This window comes from Salmo trutta, chromosome 36, assembly GCF_901001165.1.
Source record: "Salmo trutta chromosome 36, fSalTru1.1, whole genome shotgun sequence".
Classification (NCBI taxonomy): domain Eukaryota; kingdom Metazoa; phylum Chordata; class Actinopteri; order Salmoniformes; family Salmonidae; genus Salmo; species Salmo trutta.
In genome coordinates this window covers 1,034,652-1,056,316 of record NC_042992.1, presented here as the reverse complement: position 1 = coordinate 1,056,316, position 21,665 = coordinate 1,034,652, and the positions used below count along the sequence as shown (strand labels likewise).

Genomic DNA, 21,665 nt, shown 5'->3' with positions numbered 1-21,665 from the left:
AAGATTCCATACAGGAAGTGCCCTGTCTGACCATTTCTTGGCCTTCTGTAGCCTCTTTATCGAAAATACAGGATCTCTGCTGTAACGTGACATTTTCTAAGGCTCCCATAGGCTCTCAGAAGGCACCAGAACGTGGAATGAGATCTCTGCAGTCCCTGGGCGAAAAACAGTAGGGGTTTTGGAAAGTGGTCGTTCTGAGAACAATGATACTGGTGCGCGCGTGCATGTGACGACTCCATTTTACTTCTTTCAGTGTTTGAACGGATACAACGTCTCCCGGTTGGAATATTATCGCTATTTTACGAGAAAAATAGCATAAAAATTGATTTTAAACAGCGTTTGACATGCTTCGAAGTACGGTAATGGAATATTTTGAATTTTTTTGTCACGATACGCGCCGGGCGTGTCACCCTTTGTTACCCTTCGGATAGTGTCTTGAACGCACAACAAAACGCCGCTATTTGGATATAACTATGGATTATTTGGAACCAAAACAACATTGGGTGTTGAAGTAGAAGTCCTGGGAGTGCATTCTGACGAAGAACAGCAAAGGTAATCCAATGTTTCTTTTAGTAAATCTGAGTTTGGTGAGTGCCAAACTTGGTGGGTGTCAAAATAGCTAGCCATGATGGCCGGGCTATCTACTCAGAATATTGCAAAATGTGCTTTCACCGAAAGGGTATTTTAAAATCGGACATATCGAGTGCATAAAGGAGTTCTGTATCTATAATTCTTAAAATAATTGTTATGTTTTTTGTGAACGTTTATCGTGAGTAATTTAGTAAATTCACCGGAAGTTTGCGGGGGGCATGCTAGTTCTGAACATCACATGCTAATGTAAAAAGCTGTTTTTTGATATAAATATGAACTTGATTGAACAAAACATGCATGTATTGTATAACATAATGTCCTAGGAGTCAGTGCTGCATTTAGCTGTGGTTTCTGTTTTTGTGACATTATATGCTAGCTTGAAAAATGGGTGTGTGATTATTTCTGGCTGGGTACTCTCCTGACATAATCTAATGTTTTGTTTTCGCTGTAAAGACTTTTTGAAATCGGACAATGTGGTTAGATTAACGAGAGTCTTGTCTTTAAAATGGTGTAAAATAGTCATATGTTTCGAAAATGGAAGTTTTTGGATTTTTGAGGTATTTGTAATTCGCGCCACGCTCTACCATTGGATATTGGAGCAGGTGTTCCGCTAGCGGAACATCTAGATGTAAGAGTTAACTGACTTGCCTAGTTAAATAAATAAGTAGAAGATACTAATGTCAACCCTGCTTAGATACTTCTCTAAATTAGAGGATTAACCCCTGTCTGCATTATTATATGAACGGCTGCAGTACATTATTTATCATAGAACATTCCTCAACATGGAAGACAGAGCATGGAAGTATACTGTCTATCTGCCACCCAATCAAATCAAGACAGGGCTCTAGTGAGGGGATTGTAATAGATACAAGGACAACCATGCACACACGGCAGCAGGTAGCCTAGTGGTTAGAGCTTTTTTATTTCTTTTTTATTTTACCTTTATTTATCCAGGTAGGCTAGTTGAGAGCAAGTTCTCAATTACAATTGCGACCTGGCCAAGATAAAGCAAAGCAGTTCGACAACATACAACAACACAGAGTTAATACAGTAGAAAAATAAGTCACATAACTCACATTGTATATAGACTCATTTTTCTACTGTATTATTGACTGTATGTTGTTTTACTCCATGTGTAACTCTGTGTTGTTGTATGTGTCGAACTGCTTTGCTTTATCTTGGCCAGGTCGCAGTTGTAAATGAGAACTTGTTCTCAACTTGCCTCCCTGGTTAAATAAAGGTGAAATAAAAAATGTAAAAAAAATTAAATAAAGGCCATGGTGGCAAAGTAAATACAATATAGCAAGTAAAACACTGGAATGATAGATTTGTAGTGGAAGAAAGTGCAAAGTAGAAATAATGGAGTGCAAAAGGAGCAAAATAAATAAAATACAGTAGGGGAAGAGGTAGTTGTTTGGGCTAAATTATAGATGGGCTATGTACAGGTGCAGTGATCTGTGAGCTGCTCTGACAGCTGGTGCTTAAAGCTAGTGAGGGAGATGAGTGTTTCCAGTTTCAGAGATTTTTGTAGTTCGTTCCAGTCATTGGCAGCAGAGAACTGGAAGGAAAGGGAGCCAAAGGAAGAATTGGCTTTGGGGGTGACCAGTGAGATATACCTGCTGGAGCGCGTGCTACAGGTGGGTGCTGCTATGGTGACCAGTGAGCTGAGATAAGGGGGGACTTTACCTAGCAGGGTCTTGTAGATGACCTGGAGCCAGTGGGTTTGGCAACGAGTATGAAGCGAGGGCCAGCCAACGAGAGCGTACAGGTCGCAGTGGTGGGTAGTATATGGGGCTTTGGTGACAAAACGGATGGCACTGTGATAGACTGCATCCAGTTTATTGAGTAGGGTGTTGGAGGCTATTTTGTAAATGACATCGCCGAAGTCGAGGATCGGTAGGATGGTCAGTTTTATGAGGATATGTTTGGCAGCATGAGTGAAAGATGCTTTGTTGCGAAATAGGAAGCCAATTCTAGATTTAACTTTGGATTGGAGATGATTGATGTGAGTCTGGAAGGAGAGTTTACATTGGGCCGAAAGGTTGCTGGATCGAATCCCCGAGCTGACAAGGTAGTCTGTCGTTCTGCCTCTGAGCAAGGCGGTCATGGTAAATAAGAATTTGTTCTTAACTGACTTGCCTAGTTAAAACATTTTTTTTTAAAGCATGAAAATGTTTTGATCAACCATGATTCATCGCTTTCACATTCTATTGGTTGATCATGAGAGACTAAAAGTTTTTCAACCAATCAGCATCATAGTTGTTGAGCTGTTTATCTGAACCACGTGTGACGTGTGTGAGGGTATAAAAACCACCATATTTCATACTTCCTCACCACACATTCCTATAAAATAACATCTCAAATCGAAAACTAAAAGATAGCTCAAAACTTTAAAAACATGTATATTTTGGACTAAGTATTGAAGCAGGAGTTGCTATTCCAACGATAAGAATGTTCCGCTCCGTTTCTCTGGTTACTGTTACCATCTGCAACGGGGAAAGCCAGCTAGGACATGTTGATTTCATGCTCTACTTTCTCAATTATATACACATTTTAAACAACGTAACGAGCTGGTCGTATTTTAAACCTTTCATAATATTTATCTAGTAAATCTGAACTTCATTGGTACTTGTCAAGCTTGCTAAAGTTTGCTAGCCAGCTGGTTTAGATTCAACCCTCGACTTAGCGTAACCAGACCCTTTTTAAATTAAGAACAATTTCGTCTACAAGGTAAAAAAAAATATTCGGATTTCGTTAGGAAAATGAACCCCAGTGCTCCTACTTACCCCATGGCATCCCTGTATGTCGGGGATCTTCATCAAGATGTGACCGAAGCCTTGCTATACGAGAAATTCAGCCCCGCCGGGGCCATCCTTTCAATTCGGGTGTGCAGGGATATGATCACCCGCCGGTCCCTCGGGTACGCCTATGTCAACTTCCAACAGCCAGCTGATGGTATGTAGCGAACTGTCATGTAAATATCTATTTCTTTTAAAGGTTGTCAAAGCCTGGAAAGATGAGACGACTGGTCTGTTTCTCCTCGACGTGACAGTGAGACATTGTAAACGTCCATCAGCATCGCTGGCTAGTCTAGTCACAAACACCTCGGTACAAACACACGTCTGTATGACTGATTCCACATACAGTTATTACTGATCATTTAATTATAGTACAGATGAATGGCTGGGATCCTATGGACAGGACGACAGTTTGCTTGTCCTGTTTCTTTTGGGTGGGGCATCTTGTGTAAACCAGATCACTGGATGGATTAATATCTGACCAAATTAACTGGCTGTAGTGTAAACCATATCACTGGATGGATTTAATACCTGACCAATTAACTGGCTGTAGTGTAAACCATATCACTGGATGGATTTAATACCTGACCAAATTATCTGGCTGTAGTGTAAACCATATCACTGGATGGATTTAATACCTGACCAAATTATCTGGCTGTAGTGTAAACCATATCACTGGATGGATTTAATACCTGACCAATTAACTGGCTGTAGTGTAAACCATATCACTGGATGGATTTAATACCTGACCAATTAACTGGCTGTAGTGTAAACCATATCACTGGATGGATTTAATACCTGACCAAATTATCTGGCTGTAGTGTAAACCATATCACTGGATGGATTTAATACCTGACCAAATTAACTGGCTGTAGTGTAAACCATATCACTGGATGGATTTAATACCTGACCAAATTAACTGGCTGTAGTGTAAACCATATCACTGGATGGATTTAATACCTGACCAAATTAACTGGCTGTAGTGTAAACCATATCACTGGATGGATTTAATATCTGACCAAATTAACTGGCTGTAGTGTAAACCATATCACTGGATGGATTTAATACCTGACCAAATTAACTGGCTGTAGTGTAAACCATATCACTGGATGGATTTAATACCTGACCAAATTAACTGGCTGTAGTGGAAACCATATCACTGGATGGATTTAATACCTGACCAAATTATCTGGCTGTAGTGTAAACCATATCACTGGATGGATTTAATACCTGACCAAATTATCTGGCTGTAGTGTAAACCATATCACTGGATGGATTTAATACCTGACCAAATTAACTGGCTGTAGTGTAAACCATATCACTGGATGGATTTAATATCTGACCAAATTAACTGGCTGTAGTGGAAACCATATCACTGGATGGATTTAATACCTGACCAAATTAACTGGCTGTAGTGTAAACCATATCACTGGATGGATTTAATATCTGACCAAATTAACTGGCTGTAGTGTAAACCATATCACTGGATGGATTTAATACCTGACCAAATTAACTGGCTGTAGTGTAAACCATATCACTGGATGGATTTAATATCTGACCAAATTAACTGGCTGTAGTGTAAACCATATCACTGGATGGATTTAATACCTGACCAAATTAACTGGCTGTAGTGTAAACCATATCACTGGATGGATTTAATACCTGACCAAATTATCTGGCTGTAGTGTAAACCATATCACTGGATGGATTTAATACCTGACCAAATTATCTGGCTGTAGTGTAAACCATATCACTGGATGGATTTAATACCTGACCAATTAACTGGCTGTAGTGTAAACCATATCACTGGATGGATTTAATACCTGACCAATTAACTGGCTGTAGTGTAAACCATATCACTGGATGGATTTAATACCTGACCAAATTATCTGGCTGTAGTGTAAACCATATCACTGGATGGATTTAATACCTGACCAAATTAACTGGCTGTAGTGTAAACCATATCACTGGATGGATTTAATACCTGACCAAATTAACTGGCTGTAGTGTAAACCATATCACTGGATGGATTTAATACCTGACCAAATTAACTGGCTGTAGTGTAAACCATATCACTGGATGGATTTAATATCTGACCAAATTAACTGGCTGTAGTGTAAACCATATCACTGGATGGATTTAATACCTGACCAAATTAACTGGCTGTAGTGTAAACCATATCACTGGATGGATTTAATACCTGACCAAATTAACTGGCTGTAGTGGAAACCATATCACTGGATGGATTTAATACCTGACCAAATTATCTGGCTGTAGTGTAAACCATATCACTGGATGGATTTAATACCTGACCAAATTATCTGGCTGTAGTGTAAACCATATCACTGGATGGATTTAATACCTGACCAAATTAACTGGCTGTAGTGTAAACCATATCACTGGATGGATTTAATATCTGACCAAATTAACTGGCTGTAGTGGAAACCATATCACTGGATGGATTTAATACCTGACCAAATTAACTGGCTGTAGTGTAAACCATATCACTGGATGGATTTAATATCTGACCAAATTAACTGGCTGTAGTGTAAACCATATCACTGGATGGATTTAATACCTGACCAAATTAACTGGCTGTAGTGTAAACCATATCACTGGATGGATTTAATACCTGACCAAATTAACTGGCTGTAGTGTAAACCATATCACTGGATGGATTTAATACCTGACCAAATTAACTGGCTGTAGTGTAAACCATATCACTGGATGGATTTAATACCTGACCAAATTAACTGGCTGTAGTGTAAACCATATCACTGGATGGATTTAATACCTGACCAAATTATCTGGCTGTAGTGTAAACCATATCACTGGATGGATTTAATACCTGACCAAATTAACTGGCTGTAGTGTAAACCATATCACTGGATGGATTTAATACCTGACCAAATTAACTGGCTGTAGTGTAAACCATATCACTGGATGGATTTAATATCTGACCAAATTAACTGGCTGTAGTGTAAACCATATCACTGGATGGATTTAATACCTGACCAAATTAACTGGCTGTAGTGTAAACCATATCACTGGATGGATTTAATATCTGACCAAATTAACTGGCTGTAGTGGAAACCATATCACTGGATGGATTTAATACCTGACCAAATTATCTGGCTGTAGTGTAAACCATATCACTGGATGGATTTAATACCTGACCAAATTATCTGGCTGTAGTGTAAACCATATCACTGGATGGATTTAATACCTGACCAAATTAACTGGCTGTAGTGTAAACCATATCACTGGATGGATTTAATATCTGACCAAATTAACTGGCTGTAGTGGAAACCATATCACTAGATGGATTTAATACCTGACCAAATTAACTGGCTGTAGTGTAAACCATATCACTGGATGGATTTAATATCTGACCAAATTAACTGGCTGTAGTGTAAACCATATCACTGGATGGATTTAATACCTGACCAAATTAACTGGCTGTAGTGTAAACCATATCACTGGATGGATTTAATATCTGACCAAATTAACTGGCTGTAGTGTAAACCATATCACTGGATGGATTTAATACCTGACCAAATTAACTGGCTGTAGTGTAAACCATATCACTGGATGGATTTAATACCTGACCAAATTAACTGGCTGTAGTGTAAACCATATCACTGGATGGATTTAATACCTGACCAAATTAACTGGCTGTAGTGTAAACCATATCACTGGATGGATTTAATACCTGACCAAATTAACTGGCTGTAGTGTAAACCATATCACTGGATGGATTTAATACCTGACCAAATTAACTGGCTGTAGTGTAAACCATATCACTGGATGGATTTAATACCTGACCAAATTAACTGGCTGTAGTGTAAACCATATCACCGGATGGATTTAATACCTGACCAAATTAACTGGCTGTATTGTAAACCATATCACCGGATGGATTTAATACCTGACCAAATTAACTGGCTGTAGTGTAAACCATATCACTGGATGGATTTAATACCTGACCAAATTAACTGGCTGTAGTGTAAACCATATCACTGGATGGATTTAATACCTGACCAAATTAACTGGCTGTAGTGTAAACCATATCACTGGATGGATTTAATACCTGACCAAATTAACTGGCTGTAGTGTAAACCATATCACTGGATGGATTTAATACCTGACCAAATTAACTGGCTCATAGTGTAAACCATATCACTGGATGGATTTAATACCTGACCAAATTAACTGGCTGTAGTGTAAACCATATCACTGGATGGATTTAATACCTGACCAAATTAACTGGCTGTAGTGTAAACCATATCACTGGATGGATTTAATACCTGACCAATTAACTGGCTGTAGTGTAAACCATATCACTGGATGGATTTAATACCTGACCAAATTATCTGGCTGTAGTGTAAACCATATCACTGGATGGATTTAATACCTGACCAAATTATCTGGCTGTAGTGTAAACCATATCACTGGATGGATTTAATACCTGACCAATTAACTGGTTGTAGTGTAAACCATATCACTGGATGGATTTAATACCTGACCAATTAACTGGCTGTAGTGTAAACCATATCACTGGATGGATTTAATACCTGACCAATTAACTGGCTGTAGTGTAAACCATATCACTGGATGGATTTTATACCTGACCAAATTATCTGGCTGTAGTGTAAACCATATCACTGGATGGATTTAATACCTGACCAAATTAACTGGCTGTAGTGTAAACCATATCACTGGATGGATTTAATACCTGACCAAATTAACTGGCTGTAGTGTAAACCATATCACTGGATGGATTTAATACCTGACCAAATTAACTGGCTGTAGTGTAAACCATATCACTGGATGGATTTAATACCTGACCAAATTAACTGGCTTTAGTGTAAACCATATCACTGGATGGATTTAATACCTGACCAAATTAACTGGCTGTAGTGTAAACCATATCACTGGATGGATTTAATACCTGACCAAATTAACTGGCTGTAGTGTAAACCATATCACTGGATGGATTTAATACCTGACCAAATTAACTGGCTGTAGTGTAAACCATATCACTGGATGGATTTAATACCTGACCAAATTAACTGGCTGTAGTGTAAACCATATCACTGGATGGATTTAATATCTGACCAAATTAACTGGCTGTAGTGTAAACCATATCACTGGATGGATTTAATACCTGACCAAATTAACTGGCTGTAGTGTAAACCATATCACTGGATGGATTTAATATCTGACCAAATTAACTGGCTGTAGTGGAAACCATATCACTGGATGGATTTAATACCTGACCAAATTATCTGGCTGTAGTGTAAACCATATCACTGGATGGATTTAATACCTGACCAAATTATCTGGCTGTAGTGTAAACCATATCACTGGATGGATTTAATACCTGACCAAATTAACTGGCTGTAGTGTAAACCATATCACTGGATGGATTTAATATCTGACCAAATTAACTGGCTGTAGTGGAAACCATATCACTGGATGGATTTAATACCAGTTAATTGCAGCCAGTTAATTGGTCAGGTATTAAATCCATCCAGTGATATGGTTTACACTACAGTCAGTTAATTTGGTCAGGTATTAAATCCATCCAGTGATATGGTTTACACTATAGTCAGTTAATTTGGTCAGGTATTAAATCCATCCAGTGATATAGTTTACACTACAGCCAGTTAATTTGGTCAGATCTAAGCCAGTTATTTGAAGAAATAAGGAAGTAAATCTAGCATGGGGGTCGAAATGTAGTTATCACTGGAGTGGGGGGGGGCTATCACTGGAGTGGGGGGGGGCGCTATCACTGGAGTGGGGGGGGGCGCTATCACTGGAGTGGGGGGGGGCTATCACTGGAGTGGGGCGGGGGCTATCACTGGAGTGGGGGGGCTATCACTGGAGTGGGGCGGGGGCTATCACTGGAGTGGGGCGGGGCTATCACTGGAGTTGGGGCGGGGCTATCACTGGAGTGGGGGCGGGGCTGTCACTGGAGTGGGGGGGCTGTCACTGGAGTGGGGGGGGCTATCACTGGAGGCGTAGTGTGTTAATATAATTCCTCTTGAAAATAAAGGAAAGCCGCACACTCTAAGAGCTCAGATGCAAAAATTTTAATAACCAACGTTTCGACAGCTAAGCTGTCTTCATCAGGGTATCATCACAAACACTGAGAGATGAGTCATTTATATAGTGTCAAGAGACACACAGGTGTTTGTAATCATGGCCAAGTATGGCCTAATATCATTGGTTAACTGAAATATTAAAAAAATGGTATACAAGGAACATACAAAAAGACAAACAAATGGATAACATATGATCATAGCATTTGTAGTCTAAAAAGTATCTAACAAACAATTACAATGGCAAAATCACAATAATCACAAGAATGGCTTCAGATCAAAGTCTATGTTGAGACCGAAGGGAGCAAGTGTCTTTAAATTAAAGATCCAGGCAGCCTCTCGTTTTAACAATAAATTATCAAGGTCACCCCCTCTCCTCGGGAGGGTGACATGTTCGATGCCAATATAACGCAGAGACGAAATCGAATGGCCTGCCTCCAAAAAGTGGGCCGCAACTGGGTAAGTCAGGTTTTTGCACCTAATGGTGCTACGGTGCTCTGAGATACGTACTTTTAATTCACGCTTTGTTTTACCCACATAATTTTTACCACAGGGACAAGTTATAAGGTAAATAACTGACTTAGTGGAACACGTAATAACACCTTTAATTGGGATAGATTTCCCTGTTTGGGGGTGTTTGAAGGATCTACATTTGTAAGTGCCATTGCATTGAGCACAGCCATTACACTTGTAATTTCCATCCAGTATGGGCGCAAATAGGCGTTGTTCAGGAATATCTTGGGCTGGTAAATCAGAGTGTACCAATTGGTCTCTGAGATTTCTGCCCCGCGAGAATACGACCAGGGGAAGATCAGAAAACACATTACCAAGACTATCATCATATTTCAGAATGTGCCAATGTTTGTGAACGATTCCTTTAATTTGTTCAGAGCACTTTGAATAGCGGGTAGTAAGAACGCATGAATGCGTCTTTTTGCGAGACTGACCTTGAAAAAGGTCATGTCTCGTTTTGTTTTGAATTTTCTCAATGGCAATATTAATCTGATCATTGTTGTACCCCCTCTAATTCCTCTTCTCAGCTGAGAGGGCTCTAGACACCATGAACTTTGACGTGATCAAGGGCCGTCCCGTCCGCATCATGTGGTCTCAGCGTGACCCATCCCTGAGGAAGAGCGGGGTGGGCAACATCTTCATCAAGAACCTAGACAAGTCTATTGACAACAAGGCCCTCTACGACACCTTCTCTGCCTTCGGCAACATCCTGTCCTGCAAGGTAATAACTCACACAACCTTTCAGCCCCAAGGAGGGTGTTTGAACAGTGCTGTGGTGTTGTATTGGTTAGAAATGTTGCATCATGGGATAGTTTTTATCTTCAAATTGACCTTAATTGTATTGCATATCTTAAGCTTATGCCAACCCTCCTATCTCCAAGGTGGTTTGTGATGAGAATGGCTCAAAGGGCTATGGCTTTGTGCATTTTGAGACCCAGGAGGCTGCGGAAAGAGCCATTGAGAAAATGAACGGCATGCTGCTCAATGACAGGAAAGTGTAAGTGTGATCAGTGAAGGTTTATTCTGTCTTGGATCTTTAATGGTACTAATCACAATTGTTTTAATACTAATAGTGTTGGTTGGGTTGTTTTGTTTTTTAAAACTTGCATCTCTGACTGTGAACTTGGTTTCTTGCTGCAATGCCACAGTTGTACCTGGAAGTGTACATCCTGGTAACAAGGTTGTGTCGTACAGGGTTTCCCAAACTCGGTCCTGGGGCCCCTGTTTGGTGCACGTTTTGTCTCCTCATGATGAGTTGGTTAGTTAGAATCAACTGTGTAGTGCTAGGGCAAAACATGACACGTGAAGCCAGGGGAGGGGGGAGGGTGGGGGAGGGTTGGTAGGACAGTGTTTGGGAAAGGGGGGGACTAGGACAGCGTTTGGGAAAGGGGAGGGTGGGTAGGACTGTGTTTGGGAAGTGGGGGACTAGAACAGAGTTTGGGAAAGGGGGGAGGGCTAGGACAGAGTTTGGGAAAGGGGGGACTAGAACAGAGTTTGGCAAAGGGGAGGGTGGGTAGGACTGTGTTTGGGAAGTGGGGGACTAGAACAGAGTTTGGGAAAGCCTTGTGTAGTAGGCTACGGGGAGCAGGTCAGGACATTTTGGGAGGGTTTTGTCTGCCAGCCCCAACTCTAGTTTTTCTGTCGCAGGTTTGTGGGGCGATTCAAATCTCGCAAAGAACGTGAGGCTGAGCTTGGTGCCCGGGCCAAAGAGTTCACCAACGTTTACATCAAGAACTTTGGTGAAGATATGGATGATGAGAAACTGAGGGAGATCTTCAGCAAGTATGCTGAGTATGGTATGTTATGGTTTTATTACTTTCCGCCCACACTCAGACACCAAGTCACATAGCTGTACACTGGTTAGTATGGTATGTTATGGTTTTATCACTCAGACACCAAGTCACATAGCTGTACACTGGTTAGTATGGTATGTTATGGTTTTATCACTCAGACACCAAGTCACATAGCTGTACACTGGTTACTGAGTTACGAGCTGGTTACTGAGTCATGTCTCCTCTAACATCTAGGCAGGTCCATGAGTATCTGAACTGTCTCCTCTAACATCTAGGCAGGTCCATGAGTATCTGAACTGTCTCCTCTAACATCTAGGCAGGTCCATGAGTATCTGAACTGTCTCCTCTAACATCTAGGCAGGTCCATGAGTATCTGAACTGTCTCCTCTAACATCTAGGCAGGTCCATGAGTATCTGAACTGTCTCCTCTAACATCTAGGCAGGTCCATGAGTATCTGAACTGTCTCCTCTAACATCTAGGCAGGTCCATGAGTATCTGAACTGTCTCCTCTAACATCTAGGCAGGTCCATAAGTATCTGAACTGTCTCCTCTAACATCTAGGCAGGTCCATGAGTATCTGAACTGTCTCCTCTAACATCTAGGCAGTGCCATGAGTATCTGAACTGTCTCCTCTAACATCTAGGCAGGTCCATAAGTATCTGAACTGTCTCCTCTAACATCTAGGCAGGTCCATGAGTATCCGCGTCATGACTGATGACAGTGGCAAATCCAGAGGCTTTGGCTTTGTGAGCTTCGAGAGGCACGAGGACGCCCAAAAGGTGAGCATATTGTTAATGTGTTTGAAATGGTCGCTTGGTTGGTGGTGTTTGATACGGAGGGTCTCAATCGAGGACGGGAAGGCCGATGGCCATATTGTAAAAGAGGATGTCTGTTCCAGGCTGTTGATGAGATGAATGGGAAGGAGCTGAATGGAAAGCTCATCTACGTAGGCCGCGCCCAGAAGAAGGTGGAGCGCCAGACGGAGCTGAAACGGAAGTTTGAACAGATGAAACAGGACCGCATGACGCGCTACCAGGTCACAGTGACTCCGCACTTTGTGATGTTGTTGCAGCCATGTCAAATTCTGTGTTTTCTCTACAATGGACTGTACTGGTCAAAATGGCTGCCACAGTGAGTAGTTCATGAGGCCCACATCCCTCTGGCATGGTTGCTGGGGATAAAAATGTACTACAGGCAATTACCAGTTCATCAAAGGTTAATATGTAGTCTGTCAATGCAAGGTCAGAATCTAAAGGAATGTTGAGTAGTTTTGTAAAAGTTTGTTCTATGTGTCTCCAGGGTGTCAATCTCTACGTGAAGAACCTTGACGATGGAATTGATGACGAGCGCCTGCGTAAAGAGTTCTCCCCATTCGGCACCATCACCAGCGCCAAGGTAGGAACCAACCTCCTGGCTGCACCATCACCAGCGCCAAGGTAGGAACCAACCTCCTGGCTGCACCATCACCAGTGCCAAGGTAGGAACCAACCTCGCCTAGGTAGGAACCAACCTCCTGGCTGCACCATCACCAGTGCCAAGGTAGGAACCAACCTCGCCTAGGTAGGAACCAACCTCCTGGCTGCACCATCACCAGTGCCAAGGTAGGAACCAACCTCCTGGCTGCACCATCACCAGCGCCAAGGTAGGAACCAACCTCCTGGCTGCACCATCACCAGTGCCAAGGTAGGAACCAACCTCGCCTAGGTAGGAACCAACCTCCTGGCTGCACCATCACCAGTGCCAAGGTAGGAACCAACCTCGCCTAGGTAGGAACCAACCTCCTGGCTGCACCAGCGCCAAGGTAGGAACCAACCTCCTGGCTGCACCATCACCAGCGCCAAGGTAGGAACCAACCTCCTGGCTGCACCATCACCAGCGCCAAGGTAGGAACCAACCTCCTGGCTGCACCATCACCAGCGCCAAGGTATGAACCAGCCTCCTAGCTGTAGACATGTTAAAGAGAACCAGCCTCCTGGATGTTGACATGTTAAAGAGAACCAACCTCCTGGCTGTTGGCACGTGTCAAAGAGAACCAGCCTCCTGGCTGAAGAGAACCAGCCTCCTGGCTGTTGGCACGTGTTAAAGAGAACCAACCTCCTGGCTGTTGGGACGTGTTAAAGAGAACCAGCCTCCTGGCTGTTGGCACGTGTTAAAGAGAACCAACCTCCTGGCTGTTGGGACGTGTTAAAGAGAACCAACCTCCTGGCTGTTGACACGTGTTAGAGAACCAACCTCCTGGCTGTTGGGACGTGTTAAAGAGAACCAGCCTCCTGGCTGTTGGCACGTGTTCGAGAACCAGCCTCCTGGATGTTGACACGTGTTAAAGAGAACCAGCCTCCTGGCTGAAGAGAACCAACCTCCTGGCTGTTGGGACGTGTTAAAGAGAACCAACCTCCTGGCTGAAGAGAACCAACCTCCTGGCTGTTGACACGTGTTAAAGAGAACCAACCGCCTGGCTGTTGGCACGTGTAAAAGAGAACCAACCTCCTGGCTGTTGACACGTGTTAAAGAGAACCAACCTCCTGGCTGTTGACACGTGTTAAAGTGAACCAACCTCCTGGCTGTTGACACGTGTTAGAGAACCAGCCTCCTGGATGTTGACATGTTAAAGAGAACCAGCCTCCTGGCTGTTGACACGTGTTAAAGAGAACCAGCCTCCTGGCTGTTGGGACGTGTTAAAGAGAACCAACCTCCTGGCTGTTGGGACGTGTTAAAGAGAACCAACCTCCTGGCTGTTGACACGTGTTAAAGAGAACCAACCTCCTGGCTGTTGACACGTGTTAGAGAACCAACCTCCTGGCTGTTGGCACGTGTTAAAGAGAACCAACCTCCTGGCTGTTGGCACGTGTTAAAGAGATCCAACCTCCTGGCTGTTGGCACGTGTTAAAGAGAACCAGCCTCCTGGCTGTTGGGACGTGTTAAAGAGAACCAGCCTCCTGGCTGTTGGGACGTGTTAAAGAGAACCAGCCTCCTGGCTGTTGGGACGTGTTAAAGAGAACCAGCCTCCTGGCTGTTGACACGTGTTAAAGAGAACCAGCCTCCTGGCTGTTGACACGTGTTAAAGAGAACCAGCCTCCTGGCTGTTGACACGTGTTAAAGAGAACCAGCCTCCTGGCTGTTGACACGTGTTAAAGAGAACCAGCCTCCTGGCTGTTGACACGTGTTAAAGAGAACCAGCCTCCTGGCTGTTGACACGTGTTAAAGAGAACCAGCCTCCTGGCTGTTGACACGTGTTAAAGAGAAACAGCTTCCTGGCTGTTGACACGTGTTAGAGAACCAACCTCCTGGCTGTTGACACGTGTTAGAGAACCAACCTCCTGGCTGTTGGGACGTGTTAGAGAACCAACCTCCTGGCTGTTGGGACGTGTTAGAGAACCAACCTCCTGGCTGTTGGCACGTGTTAAAGAACCAACCTCCTGGCTGTTGGGACGTGTTAGAGAACCAACCTCCTGGCTGTTGGCACGTGTTAAAGAGAACCAGCCTCCTGGCTGTTGGCACGTTTTAAAGAGAACCAGCCTCCTGGATGTTGACACGTGTTAAAGAGAACCAGCCTCCTGGCTGTTGACACGTGTTAGAGAGAACCAACCTCCTGGCTGTTGGGACGTGTTAGAGAACCAACCTCCTGGCTGTTGACACGTGTTAAAGAGATCCAGCCTCCTGGCTGTTGGCACGTGTTAGAGAGAACTGCTTTGTTCTGTTCAGCTGTTCTGTTCAGCTGTTCTGTTCAGCTGTTCTGTTCAGCTGTTCTGTTCAGCTGTGTACTAAGCAAACCGTTTCCTCCCCCCTCCTCCATTAGGTGATGATGGAGGGTGGTCGCAGCAAGGGCTTCGGCTTCGTGTGCTTCTCCTCCCCAGAGGAGGCCACCAAGGCCGTGACGGAGATGAACGGGCGCATCGTGGCCACCAAGCCGCTGTACGTGGCGCTGGCTCAGAGGAAAGAGGAGCGCCAGGCTCACCTCACCAACCAGTACATGCAGAGGATGGCCACAGTCCGGCCCTTACCCAACCCAGTCCTCAACCCCTACCAGCCTGCCCCTCCCTCTGGGTACTTCATGGCTGCCATCCCACAGGTCACCACTTGGTCAATTCAATTCATGTCAATCAATCAAACAATCACATTTATGTCAATTAATCGATCTAGCCCTTGACATTCATGGTGTTCACAGCATCACGGTTCAGTCCATGGACGAAGTGGAAGTGTGTCAGACTGGTTGCTGTTGGATGTAGATACTACCTGCACTGTGTTCTCCATCCCTATAGGCTCATAACAGAGCTGCTTACTACCCTGCCAACCAGATAGCCCAGCTGAGACCCAGCCCTCGCTGGGCCACCCAGGGTGTGAGACCTCAACGTGAGTAGTACGCCCTCGTAACCTCTTGCTGCTTTACGACATGACCTCTGACCTCTACAATCATAGAGTTTAGTGTTAAAAGTATTCCTAAATGGCACTCCCTGGTGCTGCTGGGACTTCAGACTTCCAGAACATGCCAGGCTCCATGCGTCCTTCCGCACCCAGACAGCCCAGCTTCAGCCCTATGAGGCCAACCAATCAGGTGCCTCGCATGATGTCCACGCGAGGCGTGGGTGAGTCACCTCGAGAGATACTCATTTGTGCCCCAGTCTTTGTAATATGTAGTAAAGTGCTTATGCATTATGTACATGCTAATGCAGGATTTATATTAGATTTAGGTGCTTTATGAAGTTACGTTTGAAATAACATCAAAATGATCTCTTCTTGCCCCTCTGCAGGCCCCCAGACCATGGGGCCCCGCGCCCCTTCGGCCCCAGTGAGTGGACCCCCGGTGCGTGGCGTACCTCAGTATAAGTACGCCGCAGGAGTCCGCAACCCTCAGCACCACATGAACTCACAGCCCCAAGTCACTATGCAGCAGGTATACCCCCCTCTCTCCTATCAAATAGAAAATAATAGATCATGTGCCATTTAGACACTTTTATCCAAAGTTACTTAGTCATACGTGCATACATTTAGCGTATGGGTGTTCCCGGGAATCGAACCCACTGCAAGCACCATGCTCTACCAACTCCGTTAGGGGACTGCGCGGCGTTACAGGGGACCACAAAAAAATATTATCTACAGTGTCAATATTACACTGGTGTGTTCTCTCTAACCGTGTGTCCGTAGCCTGCTGTCCATGTGCAGGGCCAGGACCCTCTGACTGCCTCCATGCTGGCCGCTGCACCTCCTCAGGAACAGAAGCAGATGTTGGGTGAGTCTAAACTCAACAAGACAATCTTTTAGCGGACTGAAGACCAGGCGTTCAGATCAATACGACTGTTTCCACGGTAATGGTGCTTCTACAATGACGTGATGAAACTTTGAAACACTTGATGTAGCAAGGTGTTGTAGCAAACCAGTTTCATGAAATGTTCCTTTTTTTTAATTTAACTAGGTAAGTCCTATTAAGAACAAATTCTTATTTACAATGTCGGCCTACCGGGAAACAATGGGTTACCTGCCTTGTTCAGGGGCAGAACAATTTTTACCTTGTCAGGTCAAGGATTCGATCCAGCAACCTGTCGGTTACGGTCCCAACACTCTAACCACTAGGCTACCTGCCGCCCCAACGCTATAACCACTAGGCTACCTGCCTCCTCTACACTCCAACCACTAGGCTACCTGCCGCCCCAACGCTCTAACCACTAGGCTACCTGCCTCCTCTACACTCTAACCACTAGGCTACCTGCCTCCTCTACACTCTAACCACTAGGCTACCTGCCACCTCTACACTCTAACCACTAGGCTACCTGCCACCTCTACACTCTAACCACTAGGCTACCTGCCTCCTCTACACTCCAACCACTAGGCTACCTGCCGCCCCAACGCTCTAACCACTAGGCTACCTGCCACCTCTACACTCTAACCACTAGGCTACCTGCCGCCCCAACGCTCTAACCACTAGGCTACCTGCCGCCCCAACGCTCTAACCACTAGGCTACCTGCCGCCCCAACGCTCTAACCACTAGGCTACCTGCCGCCCCAACGCTCTAACCACTAGGCTACCTGCCGCCCCAACGCTCTAACCACTAGGCTACCTGCCGCCCCAACGCTCTAACCACTAGGCTACCTGCCGCCCCAACGCTCTAACCACTAGGCTACCTGCCGCCCCAACGCTCTAACCACTAGGCTACCTGCCGCCCCTACATGCACCAGAAACAGGCTAGCTATTTCTCAGTGGTGGAAAAAGTACCCAATTGTCTTACGTTCTCCCCTCGGGTGTAGCTCGTCTGAGGAGGAGACGTAAATGCCTGGGCCTAAACACACCAGGTAACACGGATGAAATGGGAAGAAATGTGGGGTGCAATGGGCGATGAATAAATCAGACCACAACCAGAACTCAATGTTAACCCTCAGGGGATGTTTAGTAAATTATTTAAAATAAACAATATAACACACCCATAAATAATCAGTAAGACACAAACAACAACAAGGGAAGGTAAGAGAAGGGAATGTTTGGGATCGGGGTCCAAGTAATGAAAATAAACAAAAGGTCCCTCCTCTTCTACACACCTAAACCTTCCTAACACATTCTAAACCCTAACCCACTGTCCTACCTGGTTCCAAGAAAAATACAAGGGTTACACCCGCCCGGCTAACCTAGTGTATAAAACAATGGGTTATCTACGTGAGAATGTACACCCATGGGCAGATCTACCTTTTCCCTTCTCCAGGACCTAGGTAGGGTGGAGCGCCTCAGGAGGACAGGCTGAAACACAAACAAAGAAATTAACACAAATAATCAAACAAAAAACAAGTGTCCTCTCTCTCCCCCCTCCTCTCTCTTCTCACACGGCAAACAGATATCCTCTCTGTAATCAGCTACAGCCACGCCCACCATCGTTAGCCGCAACTTGGTACACCTGTACTGCTCAGGACAAGCACACTAACAGGGGAAAATGGGGAACAAGAAAAACGTAACACGTAACACTTGAGTAAAAGTAAAGATACCTTAATACAAAATGACTCAAGGAAAAATGAGTTACCCAGGAAAATCCGACTTCAGTAAAAGAATATAAAGTAAATGTAATTCCTCAAATATACTTAAGTATCAAAAGTAAAAGTATAAATCATTTCAAATTCCTTATTAACCTTTTTAAGTATGGGGCAGTATTTTCACTTTCGGATGAAAAGCGTGCCCAGAGTAAACTGCCTAATACTCGGGCCCAGAGTCAATTATTTGCATATTATTACTAGATTTGGATAGGAAACACTGAAGTTTCTAAAACTGTTTGAATGATGTCTGTGAGTATAATAGAACTCATGGCAGGCAAAAACCTGAGAAAAATACAACCAGGAAGTGGGAAATCTGAGAATTGTAGTTCTTCTTTTGAATCCCTATCGAAACTACAGTGTCTGTGGGGTCACGTTGCACTTCCTAAGGCTTCCATTGGCTATAAACTTTCTGAAGGCTGTTGTTCCATCATTCTCCTGTTACTGGGCAGAGAATAGTAGCTCAGTCAATGAGTGGACTGCCTGAGGACAAAGGGCTTGGTGATCCGCGAGGCCGCCAGCGCGCCCCTCCTTTTTCTCCTGGAATGAATATGCTATTGTCCGGTTGGAATATTATCGCATTTTTACGTTCAAAAGACCCTAAAGATTGATTGTAAACAACGTTTGACATGTTTCTACGAATGGTAATGGAACTATTTGACTCTTCGTCTCTGGTACTGGGCTCGCGTGTTATGCCTTTGGATAGTGATCTGAACACACAAACAAAAGGTATTTGGACATAAATATGGAGTATTTCGAACAAAAATAAAATTTATTGTGGAAGTAGGAGTCCTCGGAGTGCATACTGACAAAGATCAGCAGATCTAAAAAAAACTGTTTTAGAAACTTCAGAGTGTTTTCTATCCAAATCTACTAATAATATGCAAATATTTGACTCTGGGCCCGAGTATTAGGCAGTTTACTCTGGGCACGTTTTTCATCCGAAATCGAAAATACTGTCCCCTATACCTTGACAGGTTAATGACTTTACACCGCTGCTATTACTGCAGCAAAACAGCTAGCGAGCTGTCTGCTTGGCTAAACTCAGAACGTCAGCGCACTGTTCTCTTATTGGCTAAAGGAATCCGTCTCGTCGCAAGTCTTTCACTAAGATTTGACATGCAGACGACATTTTAAAACTGTTCAGATCAAGCAAACTGTGTTATAAAACTGCATAAAATTGGGCTTCACATCCATTCAACCCACCACACTACACTGTTAATCTCCCTCCTGTTTTTGAGCCAGGACACTAAAACTCGGTTTGTCCCCAGGTGAGCGCCTGTTCCCATGCATCCAGAACATGCACCCCAGCCTGGCTGGGAAGATCACTGGCATGCTGCTGGAGATAGACAACTCTGAACTGCTTCACATGCTGGAGTCTCCCGAGTCTCTCCGCTCGAAGGTCAGTTCTGCTCCCTGACAAGAATGTGTCACCAGGAGAAATTCCTTGAATCCCGGCGAACCCAAAGTAGTCATAGCATTTGAGGAAACTGTGTATCCCTCTGATGGGTTTTAAAGGGTGTCGTGTACAGATGAGTTTGTAGCTGTGGTAATAGGTGATGCTGTTATTAACCTGGTTGATGTTGTTGGTAGGTGGATGAGGCTGTGGCTGTGCTGCAGGCCCACCAGGCCAAGGAATTAGTCCAGAAGACTGTCACCAACTCTGCTGGTGGGCCGAGTGTCTAAGCCAAGGTAGGCCTGTTTCAGGTCGAGCATTACACTCAGCATAATACATTGGTCATCTGATGTTCAGACACTTGTTATATACCTACGATCATGACTGGATGCTTTTTCTGTCTTCACAGGGATGGGGAACCTTGGAACTTCATCTATTTAAAGAATGATAATAATTCTGATGAAACGTTGGAAAAAGTTAACACCAAAACAATGCAAAAAGGAAAGTCCTCTTTCAGTCAGGCCTAGAGAAGAGCACACTGGCTTTGGCAAAAGGTTCAAAATAAACATGTAAAGTGTTTTAAAAGAGAATTCCATATGATGGAATGAAGGCTTCCTGAAAGCGTTCCCTTCTGGTGTTTTATTCCTTCCTGAAAGCGTTCCCTTCTGGTGTTTTATTCCTTCCTGAAAGCGTTCCCTTCTGGTGTTTTATTCCTTCCTGAAAGCGTTCCCTTCTGGTGTTTTAGTTCTTCCTGAAAGCGTTCCCTTCTGGTGTTTTATTCCTTCCTGAAAGCGTTCCCTTCTGGTGTTTTAGTTCTTCCTGAAAGCGTTCCTTTCTGGTGTTTTATTCCTTCCTGAAAGCGTTCCCTCCTGGTGTTTTAGTTCTTCCTGAAAGCGTTCCCTCCTGGTGTTTTTATTCCTTCCTGAAAGCGTTCCCTTCTGGTGTTTTTATTCCTTCCTGAAAGCGTTCCCTCCTGGTGTTTTAGTTCTTCCTGAAAGCGTTCCCTCCTGGTGTTTTTATTCCTTCCTGAAAGCGTTCCCTTCTGGTGTTTTTATTCCTTCCTGAAAGCGTTCCCTCCTGGTGTTTTAGTTCTTCCTGAAAGCGTTCCTTTCTGGTGTTTTTATTCCTTCCTGAAAGCGTTCCCTTCTGGTGTTTTACGGGATTTACGCGGCCAGGATGTTGAATAACCCAGCGTTGTGAAATGTACCTTGACCTTTGCTTGCTTGAATTAAACTCCTAAAAAGATTGGTGGATGTTGTCATATTGGTGGAAGTTATAAACTATCAAAATAGTCTCACACTCCATGTGTAACCTCCCAGCAATTTAATGGGTATTTACCAACGCTTCGGCATCACCCTGAGGAAGGGCACCCACCCTGAGGAAGGGAAAGGCACCCTGAGGAAGGGAAGGGCACCCACCCTGAGGAAGGGCACCCACCCTGAGGAAGGGCACCCACCCTGA

The 21,665-nt window shown here is 44.0% G+C and overlaps 1 protein-coding gene and 1 non-coding gene across 5 annotated transcripts in view; both read left to right on the top strand.

The window, feature by feature from the left end:
* Positions 1-21,449, top strand: part of pabpc1b (poly A binding protein, cytoplasmic 1 b) — a 62,426-nt gene extending 40,977 nt beyond the window's left edge. Inside the window, exons 1-16 of one of the 4 annotated variants that reach the window (XM_029736175.1) lie at positions 3,461-3,511; positions 3,589-3,699; positions 10,534-10,727; positions 10,888-11,003; positions 11,654-11,802; positions 12,485-12,579; positions 12,699-12,836; positions 13,100-13,195; positions 15,597-15,869; positions 16,060-16,150; positions 16,273-16,383; positions 16,549-16,691; positions 16,943-17,027; positions 20,080-20,210; positions 20,402-20,500; positions 20,614-21,449. In XM_029736175.1, the coding sequence (XP_029592035.1) occupies positions 10,554-10,727; positions 10,888-11,003; positions 11,654-11,802; positions 12,485-12,579; positions 12,699-12,836; positions 13,100-13,195; positions 15,597-15,869; positions 16,060-16,150; positions 16,273-16,383; positions 16,549-16,691; positions 16,943-17,027; positions 20,080-20,210; positions 20,402-20,494 (1,695 nt within the window). In that variant the 5' untranslated portion in view covers positions 3,461-3,511; positions 3,589-3,699; positions 10,534-10,553 and the 3' untranslated portion in view covers positions 20,495-20,500; positions 20,614-21,449. Of the gene's footprint in view, positions 1-2,771; positions 3,547-3,588; positions 3,700-10,533; positions 10,728-10,887; positions 11,004-11,653; positions 11,803-12,484; positions 12,580-12,698; positions 12,837-13,099; positions 13,196-15,596; positions 15,870-16,059; positions 16,151-16,272; positions 16,384-16,548; positions 16,692-16,942; positions 17,028-20,079; positions 20,211-20,401; positions 20,501-20,613 lie in introns of those variants that run through there. The other 3 variants (XM_029736173.1, XM_029736176.1, XM_029736174.1) reach the window with 3 other exon arrangements.
* On the top strand, positions 12,868-13,000 carry LOC115176329 (small nucleolar RNA SNORA5). The gene has a single exon (XR_003872224.1). It is a non-coding gene; the product is annotated as a small nucleolar RNA SNORA5 (small nucleolar RNA).
* Positions 21,450-21,665: the final 216 nt, after the last annotated feature.